Here is a 22,960-nt window from a genome sequence, read left to right on the forward strand (position 1 = left end):
AAAATTCAGATTTGTGTTTTATACATGGGGATTGCTCTGTTTTACAGCACATTAATAAAAGAGGTGGAGGTCATGGGTGAATGTGGTCTTTGATAATCCTTTACTATTATTAGCCAGCTTCCAATTTAAAAACACTGATCCTCATGAGAACTGGTTCATTTCAAAAGTCTTTCAGGATTTTACAGCCTCGCCTCCTATTCATTGGTGCACCTGGCTCATGGTGGGACCTTTGTGCACAGAAGACAGGAATCCTCATAGGCCTGGCTGACTAAAAAGTACAAATTGTACTTTTGGTTTGGTGTCTCCAGTTCAGTCTCTGGCAAGCCAGCAAAGAGGGTCAACTTCTGTTTCAGATGTCCATCCAAATCATCTGCTTCTGTGGCAGATCAGGGTACCTGCAGGTGAAACTCACTGGAGGTTTCTCAGCTCCCTCCTGTGTTCTTACTAGTTGTCCTGAATTTTGCACCATCTCTCCTGGCACAAGTGGTTGGTGTAGGCATGTAACTGTAAGGATAATAAAAAAAATTGCCTGCAGTTGTGGAGGAGGCAGGTGGAATGATGGCTGCCCAGTGACAAAGGACTGCTTTTTCCATCAGACTGCAGTGGCTGTGGGAGCCAAGATGCAGCTCCCTTTCCTGTCTGAATAAAAGGATTATACTGATGGGAATGTCATAGGAAGCTGCAAGTGATGCATGAGCACTCACCTTATCTTTCTCAGCAAGGGAGATTGCGTGACAGCTGCAGGGCTTGTTTCAGTAAACAATGGATCACAACACCTAAACACTGCAACATCCTTAAGAAAGCTGTGGGTTTGCCATCAGCAGGGCTCTGTTTGGCACAGTTAGCCAGCTTTTAAAGGGTAGGCGTGAAAAGGTGCAGAGCCATGTGGAGTAGCAGCAAGGTTTTCCAGGAGGGTTGTTAGAGAGAGGAGGCAGTGCTAGGGCAGTGTTTGCTCCAGTCAGTAGCCTGCTGAGGAAAGCCAAATCCATTCTTCCCATGAAGTCCTGTGCTAGGTAGACACACACCTTTAGTCCTGTCAATCTCAGCTACAGAAAATGGACACACTCATGACTCATCTATATCCTACACTCTTGAAGCACAGTGGTTTCTCTTGCTCTTGATAGTTCATTGCCAGTGAGGGTCTGCAATGCTGTATGTTGAGTCACCATCCCTGGGGGTATTTTAAAGTTGGCACTTAAGGACATGATTTAGTGGTGCACTTGCCAGTGCTAGTTTCCTAGTTGGACTCCATGATCTTAAAGGTCTTTCCCAACCCAAACCATTTTGTGTTAGTTTGGGTCTGAGGTGTTATGGTGGTCTGAGCACTAGGAGCCATACTGAAGAGAGCAGAGCCTCTCTCATGTTACAGAGTTCTTTCCAAATCCCCCAGCCTGAGGACATAGAGAGTGGAATTATCCTGGCTCTTCCCTGGGGCAGGTCTTGACTGAGCTTCTGCCTGCCCTTTGCCATGTGCAAACAGAAACCCAAATGAAATAGAAAATGGGCCAAGACTCACCTCTCTGGTGCAACAGAAGATGGAATGTGGAAGAATTGAAGAAGAGATATGCTAAAGAACTGTAGAAATGTGCAGAATCAGGAAAGAGACTCATGGTCCTTCAGTCTCCTTCCCTAGGGAGCCTCCAGCACAACTTTACACCACATTGTCCCATACTGGGAGTGAGCACTAGTTCATGCTTATTTGGTGTTTTCTTTATCTGGGATTGAATCCCTGTGTTCTTCCTGATAGACTGGTATGTTTTGCCAGCTGCTCCATATTAATAAAAAAGTAAATAAACAGGCAGTCATAAATGTACTCTTGCAAAAATTAGGTTTGGACTAAGTTCTTTTTTTTTCTGCATATTGAAACAATTTAGCAACACTTGTTTTGAAGCAATGATTAAAATTTAGGAAACAAAGAGTCAAAATGTTAGGTATGCATTAGCAACAGTTAGTGCCTCCTGTATGCCATATTATTTACAGATAATTAGCTAAGCCTTGAAGCATTAGCCAGTATCCCTAAACCCATTTAACAATTGGAAGCACTGAGACACTAAAAGGTTTTGTGATTTGCCCAAGGCAAAGGACTCCATTGTCAGTGCCAGTGGGTACTTGGGACCATGCTTACATCTCCAGATCTCATTCCTCTCTTGGAATGAGAGGAGCTCAGCAAGGTCAGTTTAAGGAGGAGCTGTAAATAGCGAGAGGAGAGGCACAAAATGATTTAGATTTGGCCTAACTTTAAATGATAACATATCTAGGTTATTATTGTTATTGTGATTCCTGTGGCTCTGTGAAGGTGCAACCCGAGTCCTCAGGTCTTTATTTTTTTTTCCCTTCAAGGTGGTGAAGAGAAGAGCCTTTTCTTTCTTGTCTTCTGTCTCCTTCCTTTTGCTAGTAGCTGAGAGATGGGACTATTCTCTCTTTCATGATACCAAGAGAGAAACAGTCCTATTCTTTCTCCTTCCAGTTATCTCATATCCACAAGTTTTTGGACAGGCTGGGGAGGGACATTAGCAGTTCTTTTGCTTCTTGGATCTCAATGAAGGGGAATGGCTTACTGCAAGCAGCTATCACAGTGACTCTCAGGCCACTCCTGGGTTAGCTCATTGTTTCTCTCATCCGAGGAGGAGCTTTGTAGTTGGCCAAGATGGGAAGAATTGATTGAGCAGGAGGGAGACGAGGTAGAAACATGGCTGGAAGGTGAAGACTGCTAGAAAATAAAGCAGTAGTGGGAGGGAAGGTGAATGAGGGGTAAACTGAGTGAAACCATGAAAATGAGACAGCTGGAAGAACATCCGAGTGGATTTGGGTATTGAGTGGGGAGAGAAGGAAACCGCTGGTTTGGCCCATTTTGTAGAAAGTGTAGTACTCTGCCAACAGCGTTCTGAGTACTCATATCTGTGAGTGGAGAGCAGAGATTTAAGAAGGCATTGAAGCTAGAAATTGCAGCAGTTGGGATGAGGACATATTTAATGGAGAATTAAAGACTTCAATGGATCAGGTTAAAGAAAGAGAGAATACCAGTAATGAGGTGGAGGTGGTGATGGGAAGACAAGACAGCAGGGTAATATGTATGTGTAGGAGGACTTCTGGGATAAAGCCAACTTGAGTTTTTTGGCCTCATGAGTAAAGTTGAACTCTGAGTGCTGACACATTTGTTTGTTCAGCTCTGCTTGCACAGCAAAAGATTTCTCCTTCCCTTGATAAATTTGCTGAATTGTGGAGAGGTTTTGTGTAGCAGAGGCTACTTTTACATCTCAGCATGGGGAAGGAGTGAAAGTTATTTTCCAAAAACAATTGCACTAACCTGCGGTGTGACCTACAACAGAGAGCTAAAATGTAAAATTAGGTTGATATTAAAATATTATTTATTATCAGTCTAATAAAGATAACACTGTAAGTAGCCTTTAACTTCTATGAATCCTTAGCCATGTCCACACTTGCTGTGTTTGAGGAGACAGGCATGGGTAGCCATCAGCCTTCTGATCTTTGGTTACAGCTTTTTTTGTTTTGTCTCTGATTGGTTCTGGTCAGTGGCCCACACAGAAAGGAAATGATGGCCTCAGTCTTAGCAGTAAGCTGTCTTCTTCATGACAAATACTGTGAATACTAAGGATAATTTTATCAGAAGATGGTCTGAGATGGTAGGTCTGATTTTGAAGACTGGACATTTCATCAGTCGATGACAAGAAAATAGCCTGAGATGTTACCTTATGTTTCAAAGTTACTTGCATCTGTTGGTCATTGTTGGCATCCAACAGTGAGAGTCCTCCAGGGTAATGGGTGCACTGAAAAAGATCTAAGCAGTTGAGTACTTGCAAACTGGAGTATCTGCCAGTCTCTAAGCATGGTTTGCCTTGTGCCAGGGCTGAAGCAAACCAGAAGAAGAGAAGACTGTACAGTTCAAAAGTCATGGTCATCATCTGGGACTTCCCACGAACACTGAAATACTCACAGTAATTAAACATGCTATGAGATAAAGGAACTTAGAAGAGACCATAACAAGGCAGTAAGGGAAGTATTCAATGTGTGGTGAAATCAACACTGCACAAAAGTAGGTCTGACTGTCTGCAGAATGGGTATTTATTTATTCCCATTGAGTCTGGCAGGGTCCCAGTCCTATATGAATGCTCTACTTCATTGCACAAGCCTTTACTGTTGAATCAGCTTATTTTACAGGGGCTTTATGTAATGCATGTGGTTCAGGTTGTATTTTCTAGAATGGGGTCCTTCTCAATCTTCCTTCTTGTTCAGCTTCCCTGTCTTCCTCTGCTCAGGTCTTTGTACGGTATCTTTGAAGCTTTTCTGTGCAGTGCCAGGACAGGAGCAGGGTTAGGCTCTGTGTGTGGGTGTACCCTTATTTTACACAAAGAACCCTTGGACCTGCTTAGCTTAGTTTCTTTTGCTCCAGACTAGGAAACCCATCCTGAGAATTACTCCGGAAGAGGTGCTCTTCAATAACACAGTGGTTAGCCTTGCTCTGTGCATCTAGCAATAGCTTTGCAATTTCAAGGCACGGGCATTTAACCTCTCTGCACTTGCTTGGGGCGTGCTGGATGCACAGAGCTGTTACAGCCTGCTGGAGATGGGAGCTACAAGTGGGCTTAAGTGAGATGAAGCAGTAAATGCTGTCCTTCAGACAGGGAAGTCTCAACTCAGTGTTTACATTCTTTCCTCCAAAACACACAGTGCAAGGGTGAGGTGGGGAGCAGCTGGTTTTAAGGAGATGAAGGCTCAAGTATTACCAGGTTTACCACATCTTTAGAAGCGGATCCAAACCCCATGGAGCTCGGTGGAAAACTGCCAATGATTTGAGGAGCCTCTGGATCAGGCCCTTAAACCCAGCTCCTGCGATTTGGCACACCGTCCTCTGCGCAGCTGACTAATCCTTGTCCCAGTCCTGTACTCTCAGGAAGCCAGAGCAGAGCAGCATGCTAGTAGGCTGCAGGGACCACCCTCTGACATGGCAGTGGGCCTCTTTTCTCCTTGTCTTTTGCATGTGTAATAGCCTGAGCACAGCTGGGTCTGCAGACTTACATTTCCTGAGAAGCTTTGTCTTCTTTGCAGCTGGATACCTGAACCACCTTGAGCTCTGGAGGGCCTTGCAGAGCCTTAGAGGCTCTGAATCAGATGTCTGGCGATGGATGGTGTTGGAAACTATTAAACTTTTGTTCGCTGGTACTCATGTGGAGGAAGTGAGAGCATGGATCTTTAACCCCCTGGAAATGATTAGAGATGAGAAGCACAAAGGAGGCCTTGATGAACATTTTGCCCCTAAGCCATGTGGTTCCTTGCTTTCCGGCTCCTGCTGCCGACATGCAAAGCCAGGGCCTTGGTTTTTAATTTTTCATACTGTTTTTAAACAGATACTTTTGCAAATGTAAACATGTCCCAGCACTGAAGGTTTCCAGCCAAATTAAAGAGTCAGCACTGGAAAAATCAGCCTTCTGAGAAAGGTCAAATACAAGCAAACTCTGGAGTTCATTGGGTCCATATGTGTAAACTTCAACTAATATGGGATAGACCCAGGGCAGCACTTACCTTGCAGAACTGAGCTAATTTCAAAATGAAAACCTGGAACTGTCCCTAGGGATGCCAGTGGTGTAAGAGGTAGATTTGAATGTATCCAATGAAAAAAGTCCCATGTCCTGACTTTTGGTTGCATTTCCAGTCCACCATATCCCTTCCTTCTTAACGGGAAGAAATAGGGTTGGGAAGGAAAATGTGCCATTTGGCATTAATTCTGACAACTCACATTTAGACATTCTTAGCTGCGACCATGCTGGGTTTAATAATCTCCAACTACAAGCCTATAAAAGCTTAATTTTGCTATGAGGATGCACGCCTTGCAGCCTTTAATTTAATAACCAGGAAGGGTTTCTTTATAAGTTGTACCACCTGCAGTAGTAATAGAAATCAAGACACTGCCTGTTATTTCTTGGGCTTGATTGACATTTCAGCCAACAGGGAAAGATTCGAGCCACCTACTGCCTTTATTTTTTTTTTAAATTATTTTTACCTGTAATTTGTCAGAATTTGCCATTAAAAGGAAGAACTGATGAGTACACCTCTCTGATGAGTGCACCTCTCTGAAGTGAGGGGCTTTTGCTTAGAGCAGCAGCTAAAGAAATATTCATCCTGCCACTGCACTGTGATAGTGGGCTAGTTAGTAGGAAAGAATTGGTAGAAGAAGAGGTAAAATGACAAGAGAAATTATGGCTAAAAGCAGGGTCCTTAAAAGGTATCATCATTATATAGCAGTCCCCTAATCCCACCTCCGTCAGCCAACACAAATGCCAGGAGATCTGCAGCAGATGTCAGCTGGCTAACCTGCCTGAAAGGTGCTATTGTTGCTGGTTCTGCTGCTTGGCTCAAAATGTGTCTGCAGCTAAAGAGCTACAGGAAAAGAAGATAGAGCCCCATTAGTTAGGAGAATGCCAGAGGTGAAACTGGTGCCTCCCTGGTGCTAGTACATCATTAAGGGTCCCAGAGGAGTGTAGGAGGTGGAGATGCTTGAAGGTTAGATGGGCTGAGTTATTCCTTAACTCATACCTTTTCATTGAGGAGCAGAGGAGGTACACGTGCTGTGAGTGGCTACGCAGTGTGACAGGAATGCTGAGGAAGGCTGGAAGCCTCCGTCTCCTGTCGACAGGGTTTTTGGATTGCAGGGATGGAAGTCTCATTGTCAAAGAGGCCCTGGCAACATCCAGTTAGGTGGGTAACGGGACCAGGCTTGATGGTGCTCAGCTCCATGGTGAAAGGGTTTAGGAGATATTATGAGACATGGTGGTGTTCAGGGCAGATGCAGAAGCTCCACGACAAGGTTCTGCTTTGGAACAGCAGGCAGGACAAGTCGGGTGTAGGGACTTTTATATCTTTTTTTTTTTCGTAAGGTTTTGATAACTGACATGTTTGATTAGGTTTCTTCCATCCCTGTAATCCTACAAAGCACGCTGAGGCACAAAAGGCCTTAATAAGAGACCTCATCAGGATTGTCATCTCACCCCTGTGGAATGGGGAACTAATGCCTAAAGCAAAACATTCAAACCTGGCTGCCTTCAGTGAGACTTCTCAGTTATCATTGGGGATATAAAATGACAACTGAGCACGTTTTTTCAGAGCTCTTTTGGACGGGTCTGAACCACATCATTATAGTTATGAGTCATCAGGTCATTGGCCTGTGTATTGGTATCCTGTTGGCATGAGGCCCGAAGATACCAGCTTTCATCCTGAGCCTCCTGCATCTTCAGTGTCCAGTCCTTGAACGAGGCAGGGTAACTTGTCAACAGGTCACAGGGGGATTACAGATACACTGATTTGATCTCATTTGTGCCTTGCTCTCTCAGATACTTGGTATTCTCCATGTATTTAACAGCCAGAATAGTTAACAGTTAGAATAAATTCCCTAGAGAAGTCCTCACACTAAAATGGGGTGACTTTCTGAAGGATATATATGAATCTATCCCTAGTTTGCACAGTAAAGGTGTAAGGTTGAACTTCTCTGTATCACAAGGTCAAAGTTGGTAAATATATTTTGTGAATGCCCTAGAGTCATGCCCAAGAGTACCCTAAAAATAGTGATTCAGCTTTTTCTTTTAACAGGTGTACCTTTTATTACATCAGGACTATCTGCCCTGGATCTCTCAGTTGATGTTGTGTTAACAGCTGTAGCTTCTGGAAGTTTTGTCTCCACAAGCATAGCACAGCCAAATTTATTCCTTGGCATTTAACCTGTGTGATTGCAGTGTGGACAGCTGCCTTGTTTGGTAAATCCAAGCTAGTTGATGACCCCACCTTCTCTTTCTGCAGAGCAGCAGTTTCCCTTTTCCCCCTTAGCACAAGGGGCAAGGCTATGGAGGTGTTACCACGGGCATCCTAGTTCCTTTGTGTGACTTAACCCTGGCACTGAAGACAGTTCCTCAGTTTTAACAGAAGTAAAATCAAGCTGCTGTTGTCTCCAAAACCAATGCTGACACTCCTCTTGGATGTGAAAATAACTGCAGAGACAGCCTTGTGTTTATGTACAGGTTTTTGCATATTCTGCAGAGAATCAGAATAAATATAAAACTCTTTAAATAGATTATTAATTAGCCTTGCCCTGACAGGTAACTCAGTAGGAAATCCATTAGTGGATGTCCAGGTGAACTCACTGCTTCTAGAGCAGCTTTATTGTTTTTTACTTTCTCATTTTTATTGCAGATCTGAAGCCCTGGATGTCGAATTTCACCTATCCAGGTGTGCATGACTTTTCTCAGCTTGCACTGGATGCCAACAGGAACCAGCTCATTGTGGGAGCAAGGTAAAGATAATCTTTTAATTAGTCCAGGGGTGCTACTCGAGCTCTTTCCCTTCAGGTTCTGGCTTCAGAGGAGTGTGTTTCCAGCTCATGTGGCCAGACTCCCCCTCAAAAAGAAAGCTATAATTTATGTAGAGGGATTTAGACTTCTAGTATAATTGCAAAGAGGAGAAAATTACTAGAATTAAAAAAAGAAAAAAGAAAAAAAGATGCAATCAAAATGACTGGTTAATGAAACAGAATGCTGGCATCTCCCTCAGTACCATGGATGTTAGAAGAGTTATAGTAAATGGCTCTGCACTATCTCTCTGCCAGCACAGAGTCTGACTTTGTGGTTTGTTTGTCATGGCCAGGCTCTCCCTCTGCACTGGGTTCATCTACACACCTTGTGTGAGTCACAGTAAGACTTTGGCAGTGCAAATGATTGTTTCCTTCTCTCTTTTTTTAGAATTCACTCCACAGCCTGTTTGCTTCATCATGCTGATAAAACCAGATCCCCACCTAAATGCATTTTGGTGCAACTCTGTTGCTCTGGCCCATTGTATGTCATTAGCATATATTTTCCTTTATTTTCAAACATTATTTTTATTTAGGATGCCATAAGAAGAGGTTAGAAACACGAAGTATGAGCATAGGCAATCTCTAACGAATTTAGAGGTTGCATTTGCAGCAGGGAAAAGAACTACGATTCGGGGAAATAATATACGTCAGGAGTGGTTGAATCATGAGCCCCGGCAGCAACTATTTTTTATAGAGTAATAAACAGATAAGACAACCCAAAAAGAAAAGACTAAGCATGGTCTAACAAATCAGTTTAAGTATAACATTTAGAATCAGATAACACTCTGATAGCAGTCTGTGCTATTAATGAAACAGAGGAAGAGACTGCCTTATTCCCAGGTTATTCGGCACTAGAGGACAGGGAGGTGAGGAGCAGAGCTGGAAGAACTCCTGCAATGAACAAGAGAGAAGAGCAAGATGTGTAGCAGAGGGAGAGGGTTGCTCCACAGAGATGACCAAAGTGTGATTTAATATACATTTTCTGAGTGTATTTGTGCAGTAAATAATAACACTTACATTCCTGTAGCTGTTCCAATTGCCAGAGGCCCTCCTGCTTCTCATACAGAAACATTTTGCTTTTCAAGCTGCGGCTTTACCTGTGCTGGAATCTTTAACCAGCAATTATTAATATTTATTACTTCAGAATGGCATTGCTTTGGGGACAGCTGCAAACAGTGCCTTCTGCCAGGCATTGCGCAAACACAGGCATGTTGCTCTGAGGAATTTATGGTTTACATAATTCGGCTGCACAGCAGGTTTCCCCCATCCCTCCCACCCCCCACCATGCAGATGCTGCTGACGTGCTTCACCCCTGCTCAAATCCCAGCAACGTGTCCTGGAGGGAGTCTCTGTCTCCACAAGAGTTTGTAGGAGTCTGGTTAGACAGGAGGCTACAATAACTTTATAAATAGGGGAATGCCAGCGAATTTGACTTCCCGCTGGGAGTGCCATATAGTGCAGTGTGCTGCCTCACGAGGAAGCAGTGACAAGCATTCACAGAATTTCCCTGGAAAAGCCAGTTTTCCTGCAGCACTACCCACCTGGCTGGGACTGAAAGTTCTGATGGTGCCACGCGGCTCTGCCGAGCAACTCTTGGTAGAGGTAATGGAGAAGTAATTTCCCAGGGTATTATTTTTGGGTTGGATACAAGCTTGGTGTGGGAAAAGGAGGGGCTGCTGAGCCCTTTCCCTCTTCACCATCTCATTTCCACCCTGTGCGAGGTGGCAGGGAGAGGTGTATGAATATGGGGGTGCAGATGGGGTGCCGCTCAGCACTGCCGGTCCTCTGGGTGTGCTGAGCTCCTAGAGCTGTGCCAGAGAGATGGGAATGGGAAGTACAGTCTTTTCTGTTCCATCCTTCCCTGATAAATCCACACCTTGTTCTGGACTATTTTTAGGGTGATTTTTTGAGTCATTAGTTGCTCGTGCACCATCTGCTTGAATTTGCAAATGAAACAATACCTCAAAGAGATAGGAGCTGTCTCTATCCATCTCTACAGGGTGTAATTTATGAAACCTAAATTTAAATGTTAACCATGTTTAAATGTGCTACTGTAGATCATATTAGTAGTAACGCCAGCTATTCTGGGGTTGTGGAAGGAGTTTGGGATCAGGGTGGAGTTTATAAGTACTCCCACTTCTCAATTTCCTGGTTAACATCATTCTCTTAGATGATAGTGTTATAAATTATTTCAGACTAGTTCTTTCTGTCTATTTAAAAGCAGTATGACCTCACCACAGCATCTCTTTGGCTTACTTCATCCTGTGTTTCAAAGCTTCACAGAAAATGCTTCCTAGAAGAAAAGAAGATCTTGGGGCTCACGAGGGTTTTTGGTTTCAGGAATTGGACACAGCGTGACTGAAACTGCAAGAGGTATTGAGGGCATGCCATGCAGACGGGGAGCTGGAATAACACGAGCCTCAGATTTTTAAGCTTTATCCTTATCTGAGAGTCCTCCCCCAATGACTGGTGCTGTCTGAGTGCAAACCAGAGGCAGTTTGATAACTCCGCTTCACCAAACACCTGCCAAGTCAAAATCTCAGGAACAAAAGAATTAGTTTCAAAGGCCCTATGGTTTCTAAGCAATGTATTTACTTGTCACATCATTCGTAAAATCCAAACATTTGCAAGTAAGGATACGAATAGTTTAAAACACTGTAAATCTCACACTACCCATATTATGAGACACATTTCATTAAGTATAAAACCACACATTTCAAAAATTCATAAGCATTTTGACTCATAGTTTGCATGTTTTGTTTTTGCTTTAACTATAGGGTTGGTATTTTAATATACTAGGTTTTTTCTTTGGTAAATGAGTGACTGTTTTGAAATATTTGTTGCTTTTTTCAGTTCTTGAGCACATGTGATTACTATTTGAGCTTATTTTAATGGGAGGAAAAACAATATTCTAGACCTCATTATTATTGAGAAAAAACTTGAAAATATGATCTGAACAGCTCAAAACCCAAGACAGATAACAACCCCCACCCCCATTAAAAAAACAGTGATTTGGAGAACTTGAATCCTGCTTTTTCTGTGCTAGCTATCAGCAATGCCATTTTTGTCCAATTGTCCTGCTTTTTTGCAAAACACTTTCTTCTTTTTGTCAAGAATAAGCCTTGAATTTTTCAGACCTGAGAAACCTTCCAAGTCAAGGCCAATAAAGGAGCTGAAATGGAAACTGATTGCAGCCTTGACTACGTAGAAACTTCCATCCCTCTCTAATAGCGTGATCTGGAATGCTTATTGTCTTTACTTTCAATCTCTTTCCCATTATTAGATTTCAAATTTAGCTCTGCTATACAGCATTCCCAGCGAGCAGTTTGCTTTTATTAACTGAGGGTCTATTTGCTCTACCTAAACATCTGAAATCAAAGAGTAATGGTGAGGAAATGGGTGGCAGTTTCTCACAGATTAGTGTCGCATAATGAGCTATAGTTTTGAATTATAGACACAAGTTGTACATATGCCGCCACGGCAGAAGAGCCACAGAGGAGATTATTCTGGTACCAGAACAAAGGCTAGAGACTGGGACACTGCTCTTTTGTCAGTAATACAGCTGGTGAATGGACTGGGAAGAACAGCTTGAATGAGCTGCTGTATAATAAATGGTTTAACAAAGGAGATAAGCTGAATTTCCTAACTCGATGGGCAAGCAAAAGAGACCTGTAAAAAAAGTGGTAACTTAAAAGATACGACTGTTTGAATTGATGGTATCTGCTTGCTGTAGCTCAAGGTCAGATCTAGATGCTGTGAGAAACCACAGAGAGCAGCAGCCTGCCTGGCAGCCAGACAGCCCCAGGCTCTTCGCCTTAGCCAGTGTGCCTGTGCTGTGATGGAGATACTGGAGGTGGTGGTGGTGGTGGAACAAGAGGAAGCCTCCATCCCCATTCCTGCACAATGCCCCAGCTCAACTCTCCAACATTATTCTTTACCTCTTCCCCTCTTTTGTTCCCTTCCCCATCCATAGCAGAGGCATGCTGGCCTTGTCCCATCCCCATGGCAGTGATTTCACCTGCCTGTTGTAGCATCAGTGCTCTGCCCCCTCACCTTGCTGTAGGCAGGTTGTCCAATCTCTGGGGAGGGTGGGTTTTGCGTAGGAGGTACAATGTGTAGCTGTGACAGCCCATCCTCTCGAGGAGACTCTCTCATTACTGGCTGGGCAGAGACTGGAGCCGGCAAAGAAATGCTGATATGAAAGACCCTGCTTGGAGTCAGGCCAAAAAGCTTGCTTCACAAGAGCTCCCTGGTGAGGAGAACATAAAAGGTTTAAAGGAGGATGGTTGAGACACCGTGTGACAATCTGGCATGACAGCAAACTGAAGGGAAACAGCCTGGACAACAGGAGGACGGTACCCAAACAAATGGCTACACAGAGAGTGGCTGGGAGGCCCTGAGGGAAACATTTGACTTTTCCCAGAAGGAAACTGTGGGGCTGTCAGCCTGGGGCAGTAGCCTGCTGAGGCTGTGGATGTGAGAGGCATGGCTACAAGGGCTGGCCATTCACAGCAAGTGGAGGTGTTACTGTAGAAAACCAGCCAGATAGCTGCATGACCAGAAGTCCTCATAGTTCTGTCTGTTAAGGAGGCTGTCAGCTCCATCAGGAGATGGGAAAGGATACTCTCTCATGGCTGTTGCACAGGGAACTACAGCTCAGGAGTCCTTGTCACAAATAGTCATTACCAAGAGGAGCCTGGAGTCAGAGGCTAGTGAGCAAAAGCTGCACCAAGGGACTCAAAACTGGCAAGTAAAGTGCTCATCATTCTGGACTGCCAGACTCCTCTGCAATAAATGTAAAGCTACTAAGCCCCTGGTGAAGCAGGTCTGGATGCTTTGATGGGCATGATTTTCATAAGTGATTCAGAGCTGAATTGAATGTGCCTGTTAATGCCAGCTAGGCAAGTGCAGGAAAGGAGAAATGGTGAGTCTGGAGTGCAGGGAAGGTGCTATGAGAACTTAGAAAGGTTGTTCTAGGGAAAGCACAGTAGCTTGGGTGCACCCCTTCCTGATTATTATTGCTCCTAGTGGTATAAGCATCTAGATCATGCAGACTTAGGAGCTGAAGACTGAATGGAGTGACTGATGTCCCAAAAGGGTTACTGCAAGTTGGAGTTTGCAGAAATATGGCAAATCTCTAAGTATACTCTAGAACCCTTGACCAGCAGGTTTGACACCCTACGTTTATTGAAGGTCTTCGGCGTATGATAGATTAGTCTGTCAGACACCAGGTTTCATGCAGATTTCTGGCTGAACATAGGCTCTTTCCTGCCTGCTTGGCAGAAAGCTCCAGAGCACTGCAGTAAAACTCTCAAATCTGTGCTGCTTGGAAAATATCACTCTTACCCTTGGGCACCTTCAATCCTGTCCAGACCTGGACTGCCACTGAACCCAGTGGAGAATAAGTCTCTGCAGATTATGTTGCCTGGGCAAAAAAACATTTTGCAAAACGGGAAATTCAATGGCAGGAGTCAGGTCAGAGTTGACCCACAGATTTAGAGTATCAGTGTTGGGTCTAAGCTCTCTCAAGAATACTTTCTGTAGCCAAATGACCAGGGCCTCTCACCAACATTTATCCTCACAGGGCCCCTGTGAAGCGGGAAAGCACTAATCATTCCTGAGAATCAGATTTAGACTGAGTCTGCCCTGTGAAAGGGCTGTGATGCTGAAACATGTGAGGTTTTAGCAGATCTGAAAGGTAGCATGGTGCTGCATCTAACATAGCTACTCCTGCAGTCAGACTGCTTTCTCACACCTTAGTCTGCACAGCCTCAGAGGTCTCTGCACTTGGCTAATGGGGACAGAGCCAAAGTCCTTCAACAGACTCTCAGAAAAGCTGTAGCAGAGTTGGGATTTGGACCCTTTACTGTTGTAGTTCTACCTAGCAGTTTAATCACTTGGTCTTAGCCTTACACGTTCAAAGAAGACGTAAATCTTCAAAATACCCATGAAATTCTGTGAGTCCTGTGCACTTACACTGGGCTGAAAAAGTCAAGTCTCTTATAGGGTGGAGAGCCTCACACACAAAGGAGTAAACATTGGCCACAACCACATGGGTATAGCTGAAGATTAAATATTCCACAGGCTTGTCCTGTCACCAACCAGGAATGACACGGCATTCATCCCTGACTGTAGGACTCGATACTTCTCTAAGACAAAATGACTGGGACGAGTTACTGCCAGTTCTGATGGCTTACATTAGTATCACATTGTCTTGTGCCAGCTTTACCCCTTACTAAGTCACATTTGGCTGAGAAATTACCTTGCCAGTTGAGGTATTAATGAGGACGTGAGCAAGCAAAGAGCATGATAATGTTTTTGATTATATCCAGATCGTAGGAGGATAGCTGAAAGCACTACTGCAGAGAAACCTAGAAAAACAAATACCATGCTTTCTCACTGAGATTTTTCCTATCAGACAAAAGTACTCACCAATTAAAGTTGCATCCTGTATCGGGGGCTGGAGGGGGGTAGAAAACATGGTGATGTGAGAAAAAAAGAGAGAATCAGTCTCTGAAATTAACTGAAACTTTCAAAGGACCATTGATGTTTTTTAAAGAAGCTGCCTGACCTGCATGGTAAAGAATATGGTGAAGGTGAGAAACCTGTGATTAGACATTGCAGCTAGTTAAATCCATAATTGGGGGTGAGCGGTTTCTTTACACAGGGATGAAAAGTGTGATTTAAAGTGCAGGTTTTAACCTCTCTGGGTAAGCCTGGGATAGTTCAAAGAGAGATTTTCCTCTCTGATACCGTGCCAGGTGAGGTCAGCTTAGCCTTTGTGTAAGTGTGGAGGGGTGAAGCCCCCCTGCACATGTGTCATTCATACCTATAGAATTTGCTTTCCTCTGCTGGTTTGCAGGGAGCCTGAATTTGCCATACCCCAAATCTGTGCTGTCCCTGACTAACATCCCTTGGGGAGGAGGGGAAGAGGTGTGGACAGGAAAGGACAAAAGGAGAATGTTTGTAATCATGGGATTCTGGAAAGTTTGGATCCTGCTTCAAATTTTGCTCGAAAGAGTAATTTTTTTTTTCTTTCTTATTTAAAATTTGAGCATTTGCTCAAGGAGAGACTGTGAATTGTAATTAACTCAAAATAAATAAATCAAATCAAATGCTATGCTGTAGCACTCTTAGGTTTCTGGGCTGGACCAATGTACAGAGGAGCCGCAGCTGTAGGGTAGCAAAGACAGCTTTGCCCCAGGTGTTGCACACAGAGCAGAGGGTGAAGCAGTGGCAGTCTCTGGTCTTTGTTGGCAAAGAAGGCAGTTGGTCCTTCAAATGGCCTGCATGTTGGTACTTCAAATGGCAGTACCACCTACCTCTCCTCAGTGACCTCGCTGGTGTGGTAGTCCATGTTCTTTTGACCATCATGGGAGGAACCAGGCTTTTGGCAGACCCATGGCTAGTGCCTGCACAGCCAGTGCTGTGTGAAGGACAATCCTGGGGCAGCACAGGGTGATGGGAAGCATCCTTACACAGCGAATTGCAGGCCTGACTGGAAAAAGATCTGACATTCCAGATAAAATGAAAATTGGTGATACCCGATCACGAAAGCAGCCACCCATGAGAGGCTCTCTTGCTTTATTAACACACTGAGAATAATTAAGTTTGAAGATTGTATTTCAGCAAATGGAGTGAGAGCAAACACAAGGTCAGAGTATTCTGGCAAAATCCTTGGAGGCTTGGCCCTAATGTGTTTTACAGCGTCCCAGGATGGGCTGCAGAGCAGATTCCTCTTGCATTACTGAAAATACTCTTGCTCCGGTTAAGTTGGTGATATGTCAGTTTTATATGGCAGGACTCACCACAGTGACTTGCATATCCAGATGTTTAGGTGCTAAGCCTACTGTTCTGTGACACTGCAAAGGTATAAAACCCACAGAAAAGAGAAGGGATTGGCTGGCAATAACTTCAGCTCACCAGCCAACTCTGTCAGTATTTGCATACAAGTCATGCTGAACTCATCCAGAGTTTGAGGAAAGCCTGACAGAACTGAGCCTGTTTATCAGCGTAAGTAGGCAGGTGGAGGGGCTGCCAGGGAATATCTGAGCAAAAATCAGTGCATCAGAAGAAGAGGAATTTTGCAGTATGACTTATTGGAAGTACATCTACAAGCAGTGGGCAAATGGAAGATCAGAGGTCCCCATGTGGCTCAGGGCCACAGCAAGATGCTGCAAGTGCTCCATGATGCTGCCAACTGGATGAGGAAGGGAGAGGAGAGCTGTCATCTGCATGTCAAAAGAGAGTTGAGGTGTAGTGTGGGATAATAGGTGATGGTGTCAGAGATGGACTCACTCTTCCAGGAAAATAAGAACAAACCCACACACATGTTTTAAAAATTTGGCTCACTTTCCAGCTCTGAGGTTTTGAAGAAACTCATCTAGTGAAACAGGGAGGAGAATGTAAAAAAAAAAAAAAAGGGAATTAACCAGTGTTTTATAAATATGTTCAAACAATATTACAAAAAAAATCCTACTCCACATTTTCTGGAGCATGTACACGAGGTTCCGCTCCAGCAAACTGTTTGAAGGTGTCTCAGGAGCACAGCAAACACTGTCACCCCCAAGGAGGTGGGATAATATTGGAGCAAGGCTTTGCCTCTCCTGCCCTGGGGAAAGAGAGGGGTCAGAGACACCAGAGCCAGCTTGCTGCTTTCCTAGCGAGCCAGTGGAAGAGGGGATGTGGCTGTTGATCCACAGGCCGATCCCCTTCCTGATTCTCCCTCCCATGGCAGCAGCCATCTAGTTTTCTGAATACTGGTATAGTCCAAGGATGCCAAAGCTTTGCTGTTGTCCTGCATGCTCAGCAGCTCTAAGTATCTGCCTCTTTTGGCTTTTCCTAGAGCTGACCCTGAGTATGTAGCATCGAGCCTGGCAGATCTGTGTCCTGCACCCTGTGCCATTAAAGTTGATGGTAGTTCTCCTCCACTGGCTGGAATACAGTGGACTTTCATCCCTGTTTCCACTGAGAAGTTCGAAATGGGCCTCAGTGGCAATCCAGAAACAGTAGCTGGGACCCTGGCTTAATTTGGAAGCTTCTTAATAAGAGTGATGTGCTGCTTGCATAAGAAGTCTCTTGTGAGAGGATGCTCCTCTAGCTCTGGCTGGATTTATCACTGAGAAATGTTTCTTTGGGAAAAGCAATTGTTCATACAGCAACTGCATCATATTACTGCATGTCATTTGGTATGGTTTTCTGTTGAACATCTATTGATTTTTAAGGAAGAATGATGTACCAGACAAGTTTTTCTTCAATAGAAACAAAATTACTGGTAAACAAGGGTCCCACATGTATGGGAGAGGGGAGCTCTCCACCTTTTCTCCAGCATGTGTATGCCAGGCCTCCCAAATGAATCACTGGAGTAGCATTTGCAAATGGATTGTCACATCACACTCTGGAGTAGGCATGTAATTAACTCCTTCTGAGAGCAAAAGCCATCAAACTTCAAGAGCTGGGTTTCTTGGGATGGTTGGCTGGTTCAGAAACATGGATAACCATCTGAAAAGTTCAGCCACAGCTGGACCTGTGTAGAGGCACTGTGCATTAATCTAGCATAAGATTTGGTAGCCAAGAGCCCTGGGGTCTAATCTTGATTCCATCACTGACTTGCTGTGTGCTTTGGAGAAGGTCATTTAACCTTTCTCTGGCTCATTTTCTCCATTAGTATAAGGGCAGAATGATACTAACCAACTCCCAGGGAGTCGTGAAGCATGACTAAGCTGTGTTTGTCATGTACTGTGGAAGTACGAAGTACATCTGAGGACTCCAGAAGCAAAGATAGGAAGAGCTGACAGGAGTTTCTGGCTCCTAGCCTGAGGCTCAGCCCCAGCACGTGGCTTCCAGGAGTGCCAGAAGGGAGCACTAGGTTTGCCACATGCATAATTCTGTGTCTTGTTTTGTACTGCCCAAAGGGCCCTGTTCAGTTAATTATTTTTCTTGCTATCTGTGCTGTGACAGTTGTGAGTCCCTCTTGCAGCCCCAGCTTCTGATTTCTGCACAATCTCCCCCTGAGGAGGGCCTGTGGAGAGGGAGGTGCTGAGCTCTTCTCCCTGGGATCCGGTGACAGCACATGTGGGAATGGTTCAAAGCTGCACCAGGGGAGGTTCAGACTGGACATTAGGAAGCGTTTCTTTATCCAGAGGGCGGTCAAACACTGGAACAGGCTTCCTCAGAGGTGGTTGATGCCCCAGGCCTGTCACAGTTTAAGGGGCTTTTGGACAGTGCCCTTAATGACCTGTTAACTTTTGGCCAGCCCTGAGGTAGTTAGACAATGGGACTAGATGGTCCTGGTAGGTCCCATCTGACTGAAATGGTCTGTGCTATTCCATCCTACAAGTGTGGGGAATGGTTTCCCAGAGCACTCCGAGCCTACCTGAGTCTCTGGTACCTGACCTGGGCGTTGCTGCCTGTCTGTTTCAGGGCAATAATAGTCCCTGGAATGGAGAACGACTCTTCATTCAGTGTTCTTCAGCTTTCCTTAAACGTACTTTTTTGTAGCATAATCAAACATTATCAGCTGTTGGCTTTGTCCCTACTTGCAGGGTAGCTGTGTACAAAGAGAGGGGGCTTGAGATAGCTTCCTGTGGGATGAGCTCCTCGCATCTACTATAAGGTGCAGGCAAGTAGCACCAGGCAAGCAGGTGTACGTATCTTGTAGTGATACAGACCAGCTGAGATAAGGCAACATATTTTCAAAGTCCTGAGAGGTTCAGGTGGTGGTCAGCATTAGGGGTCACACGACTCCCAGTTCATTGGCAGGGTTTGTTCTGAGGCACCGAGAGGTTATCTTACCTGCTTGGTGTATATGGAGGGGGACAGAGTTGGGAAATGTGAACCAACCTCACTCATTTAAATTAGAGAAAGTCTGAAGCTAGAGTAGCCTTTCATCTACACTTGTTCAATCCATTGACTGCAGGGATGTTCCTCCTGATCTACCACAGCAGAACGTGCTCTCTTTTAATTAGAAGGAAGCACCTTTTAATCAGCCAGCACTGTGCTGAGAGATTTAGTGCCTGAAAAGAGGCACCAAAAAAGAGGCCTGAGTGAGAGTCTGAAGCGTGTTGTAACCCTTATAATTTCATAACTCCTAAGAGGAAGAATCTCTGCTATTATTCAGGCACTTTTGTCATGTGGCTTCCCATTGGAAAGGCTTAATTTGTCTTGTAGCTCTGTTGCTTAGTGGCATCACAGAGGAAGTTCTTTGCCTTCACTGTAAATTGTTTCAAGGCCAGGCAACGTGTGAACAAGTGCATCAGCATCATGTTACAAGGTTCATCCAAGGTGCGCTTGGCTGTATGAAATAAACACTTAATAAGCAGCTTTGACTTGGGAATGTCATGGCAAGTAGATTTAAGTGGATATATTCTTCCACCCTTTCTTGAAACACATCTCAGCCACTCTCCTGCTGTTCTGGTATGTATGCTTTGTGGTACCAGGCACAGTGAGCACTTAATCATTTTACAAGGCAGCCAAATACAAATTATGAAGCCAATTAACAAATACTTTCATCTACAGGATTTATACTGCAGCTTGGCTCGGTTCACACACAGACTATCAGAGAGGGCCCATTTCAACACCTACCCAATCCATGAGTGTAACTGGCACTTCAGCACAGGTTTACTTGCTGTGGCCAAACTTTGAGGGCAAGTTATTCTACCAAGGAACAGACTAATGGACCAGGAGACCAGCTCCTGGTTGTGATACAGTCTGTGTTGTTGGCTAACTTGCTCAGTTGGTGCTGTAAATTTAGATGAGAACAGTGTCTCTTTTTCACTTTCCTGTATATGTTTAGATGGCAAATTTTTCAGGACTAGGTTGTATAGAGCAGGAGGGTCTTTACAGCAGCTAACTTCATATATCTAAGCTGGGGGATAATATTCCCCTGCAATCAGAGGTGACACAGAGAGTATTCACCCTCAGCTTGTCTAAATAGGCATCTGCTGTGAATCAGTCTCCAGAGGAACCACCATCAACCCACTCTGTGTCTTAACACAACAAAACCAGTCTTGGCTGAGACTTCAGGGTATTACTGTTTAACATGGGCGTTTTTAGAAATGCAGTGATGTTCATGAATAATAAGGTTAGCAGTAATAATAATTAGCAGTTTGAGGCACCTTTTAATGTGTGCAATACAATTTGTCCCAGAGTACCTAGAGGAGTGTAGTCACTTGCTCTGGAGATGGCTGAAATGCAGCCAACTCTAAGATGAAACAAAGCTCATGTTTTAATACCACGGAGTGAAGTTCTGTGACCTTTTGGGACAGAAAGTGAGTAAGAAGCTTGTCCTATCCCTCCAGGTTTGTGCACCAGCTCTTTATGGAGGAGAAGGAGTTTATTAGAATAGCTGGTTGCACCAGGCAATCACTCTTCTGGCCTAGTCCAGATGGGTTTAATTTAAGAGCGAAAGGAATTAGCCAACGTTCACTCACAAGACAAAATAATGGGGGGAAAAAAAATAAAACCCAAGAAGGCACCTCATCCATTCACAGAGATCTCAGTGTTCTCATACATTTCTTAATCCTACTCTTTCAGCTGCTTTAAATTATAGTTCAGCAAGGTATTAAACAGACATAACTTCAAACACAAGCAGAAAAAAGGACACAAATGGGACAATTCTAGGTACAATAAACCATGCCTGTCATTCAGAGACCTTGCTCATTCTTGGACTGAAATTGCTGTTAAAATGCAATTCATAAAAATGACACTGTCTTATTCAGCAGATCTTTCCCCTTGGCTTTTTACTCCTGGTAAATCTTCAGAGAACAAGTATGGTTAAAAGAGCATGTCATTAATTAAGGATTAGTCAGTTCTAGCTGGGCAGGTCAACTGGAGTCCAAAGGTGTCTCTGATAACCTGGTCTGCCTACCAGTGCTCAGATCGCTGCTGATGAGATGTGAGAAGGATCAAACAAACAAAAGGAAACTGCCAGTGGCTGCACATGCACCAGGTGAGGCAAACTGATGAAAAATGTAGGGAAGCCCTCCTTTCTCTAAGAAAGCCACAAGGTCAGACTTAGAGAGCATGAAGCTTTTGGAAGATCATTGTGCTGTTCCCATCAGTTCTGTGTTCCTGCCTGGTTTAAGTCTCAGCCACCTGAGTGATCTCAGGGCTAATGCTTTGTCCAAGTGCTACACAACAGTCACTGAAAGGACAGAGACTGACTTTATTTAAATAGACACTATTCCTGGCTGCATCTGTTTAGGCTGAGTGCAATGAAAATTGTGTCCTTTAGATATGTCTCTTCCATTAAAGATATTTTGGTCGAATTTGCTCTGCAGTGCTATCAGGGAAAAGCCCTAATATTAAAATTTATTACTCACTCAAACTTTCCAGCTTTTTACAAGACTGAAACAAGGAGCTGAAATCTGTATTATAAGGCTTCCAAAATCAATGCATTTAAATAGCATGCTTAACAACAGGATAGCAACTTCAAGTCCCTAGTTATGAGAATTTCTCCTTAGGGTGTTGTAAGATTGGAGGCCAGTGACATGCTTAACTTCTCCAGGAGAAGGTTTATTCCATGATATCTCATGTCCTGGAATTGCATTTATGTTTTGGTGAGAGTAGTAGGTGCTTTTTTGTAAGGGAGCTAAGTCAGATCAGTCACTGGGTGAGAATTTACCTCCCCGTTGGAATGTTAGCTGTACGTGAGCTTAGTGCCTCTGGCCTGCTGCATGAACCTGCAGAATATCATATTTAAGGCTGCAGCTGATGCTAAAGAGTTAATACCAAGTCATTCAGGAAACTGCACAGTTCTTTGAGTCAGAACAGGGTGTCAGACTGTACAAAAGACCTGCAGGATCTCCAGTGATAGTACTTGGAGAGAAGATGGAGATTTTCTGTGTGTGTACTTCTCTGAGCAGAAACAGGAGGTATAATAATCACTGATATATTTTGCTCAGGTATTGCCAATGGGTCTCATTCTTCTCTGCATAACCAGTCCCAGTATCGAATGGGATGGTGCACATCAGACCATGTCAGAGCTACGTCAGCTGAAGATTTGCTTAGAAGTTTGACTTCTTGAACAAGGAAATTGGTCTCTATTGACAGTCAGCAGCACTTGAGACCTTTGGATTTATTTATAGAACTGGGACAAATTGTATAGGCAAGTCTATGATTATCACTTAGGTGTTACACAAGTAAGAGACAACAGAAGAAAAACCCTGCTGAGGCCTTGGTAGTGGTCAGTGTGACCCCATATGAATTTCTCATTTGTCAAAGGTCTTTGCTTGGGCAGAGTGTGCTGCTGACTACAGACCCTAAACAAGGCTCTTCAGAGTAGTCCTTAGGACCTTTTCATTGCTATAGGAGCTTTCCACTGATTTCTCTGACTTCACTGACCTAACACTGGAATTTGCTTGTCTACTGGGTAGAGGAATGTCTGTAAGCTGATACTTCTAGAATGGATGAAGTCAAAGCTGCACTTTCTACTATTTAAATAGAGCCACCTCCAAAAACATAGTTCAGCTGGTATGATACAGTTGTGCCTTCTCTGGGAGACTGTGGTGACAGGGATCTTGGAGGAGGATCACAGCTCTTCAGATGCCCTGACATGGCATGCAAAATAATTGAAGTTAGATGTGGCCACAATGCTTAAGCACA

At 44.1% G+C, this 22,960-nt stretch overlaps 1 protein-coding gene across 1 annotated transcript in view; it reads left to right on the forward strand.

Annotated features, from left to right (window-relative positions):
• Window positions 1-22,960, forward strand: part of SEMA5B (semaphorin 5B) — a gene marked incomplete at both ends in the record, with an annotated part of 131,504 nt that overhangs the window by 6,726 nt on the left and 101,818 nt on the right. The window contains one exon of the mRNA XM_084265328.1: window positions 8,200-8,299. Within this exon, the coding sequence (XP_084121454.1) occupies window positions 8,200-8,299 (100 nt within the window). The remainder of the gene's footprint in view (window positions 1-8,199; window positions 8,300-22,960) is intronic.

The sequence above is a fragment of the Gallinula chloropus genome, assembly GCF_964237585.1.
Source record: "Gallinula chloropus genome assembly, chromosome: 5".
In the NCBI taxonomy this organism is placed as follows: Eukaryota; Metazoa; Chordata; class Aves; order Gruiformes; family Rallidae; genus Gallinula; species Gallinula chloropus.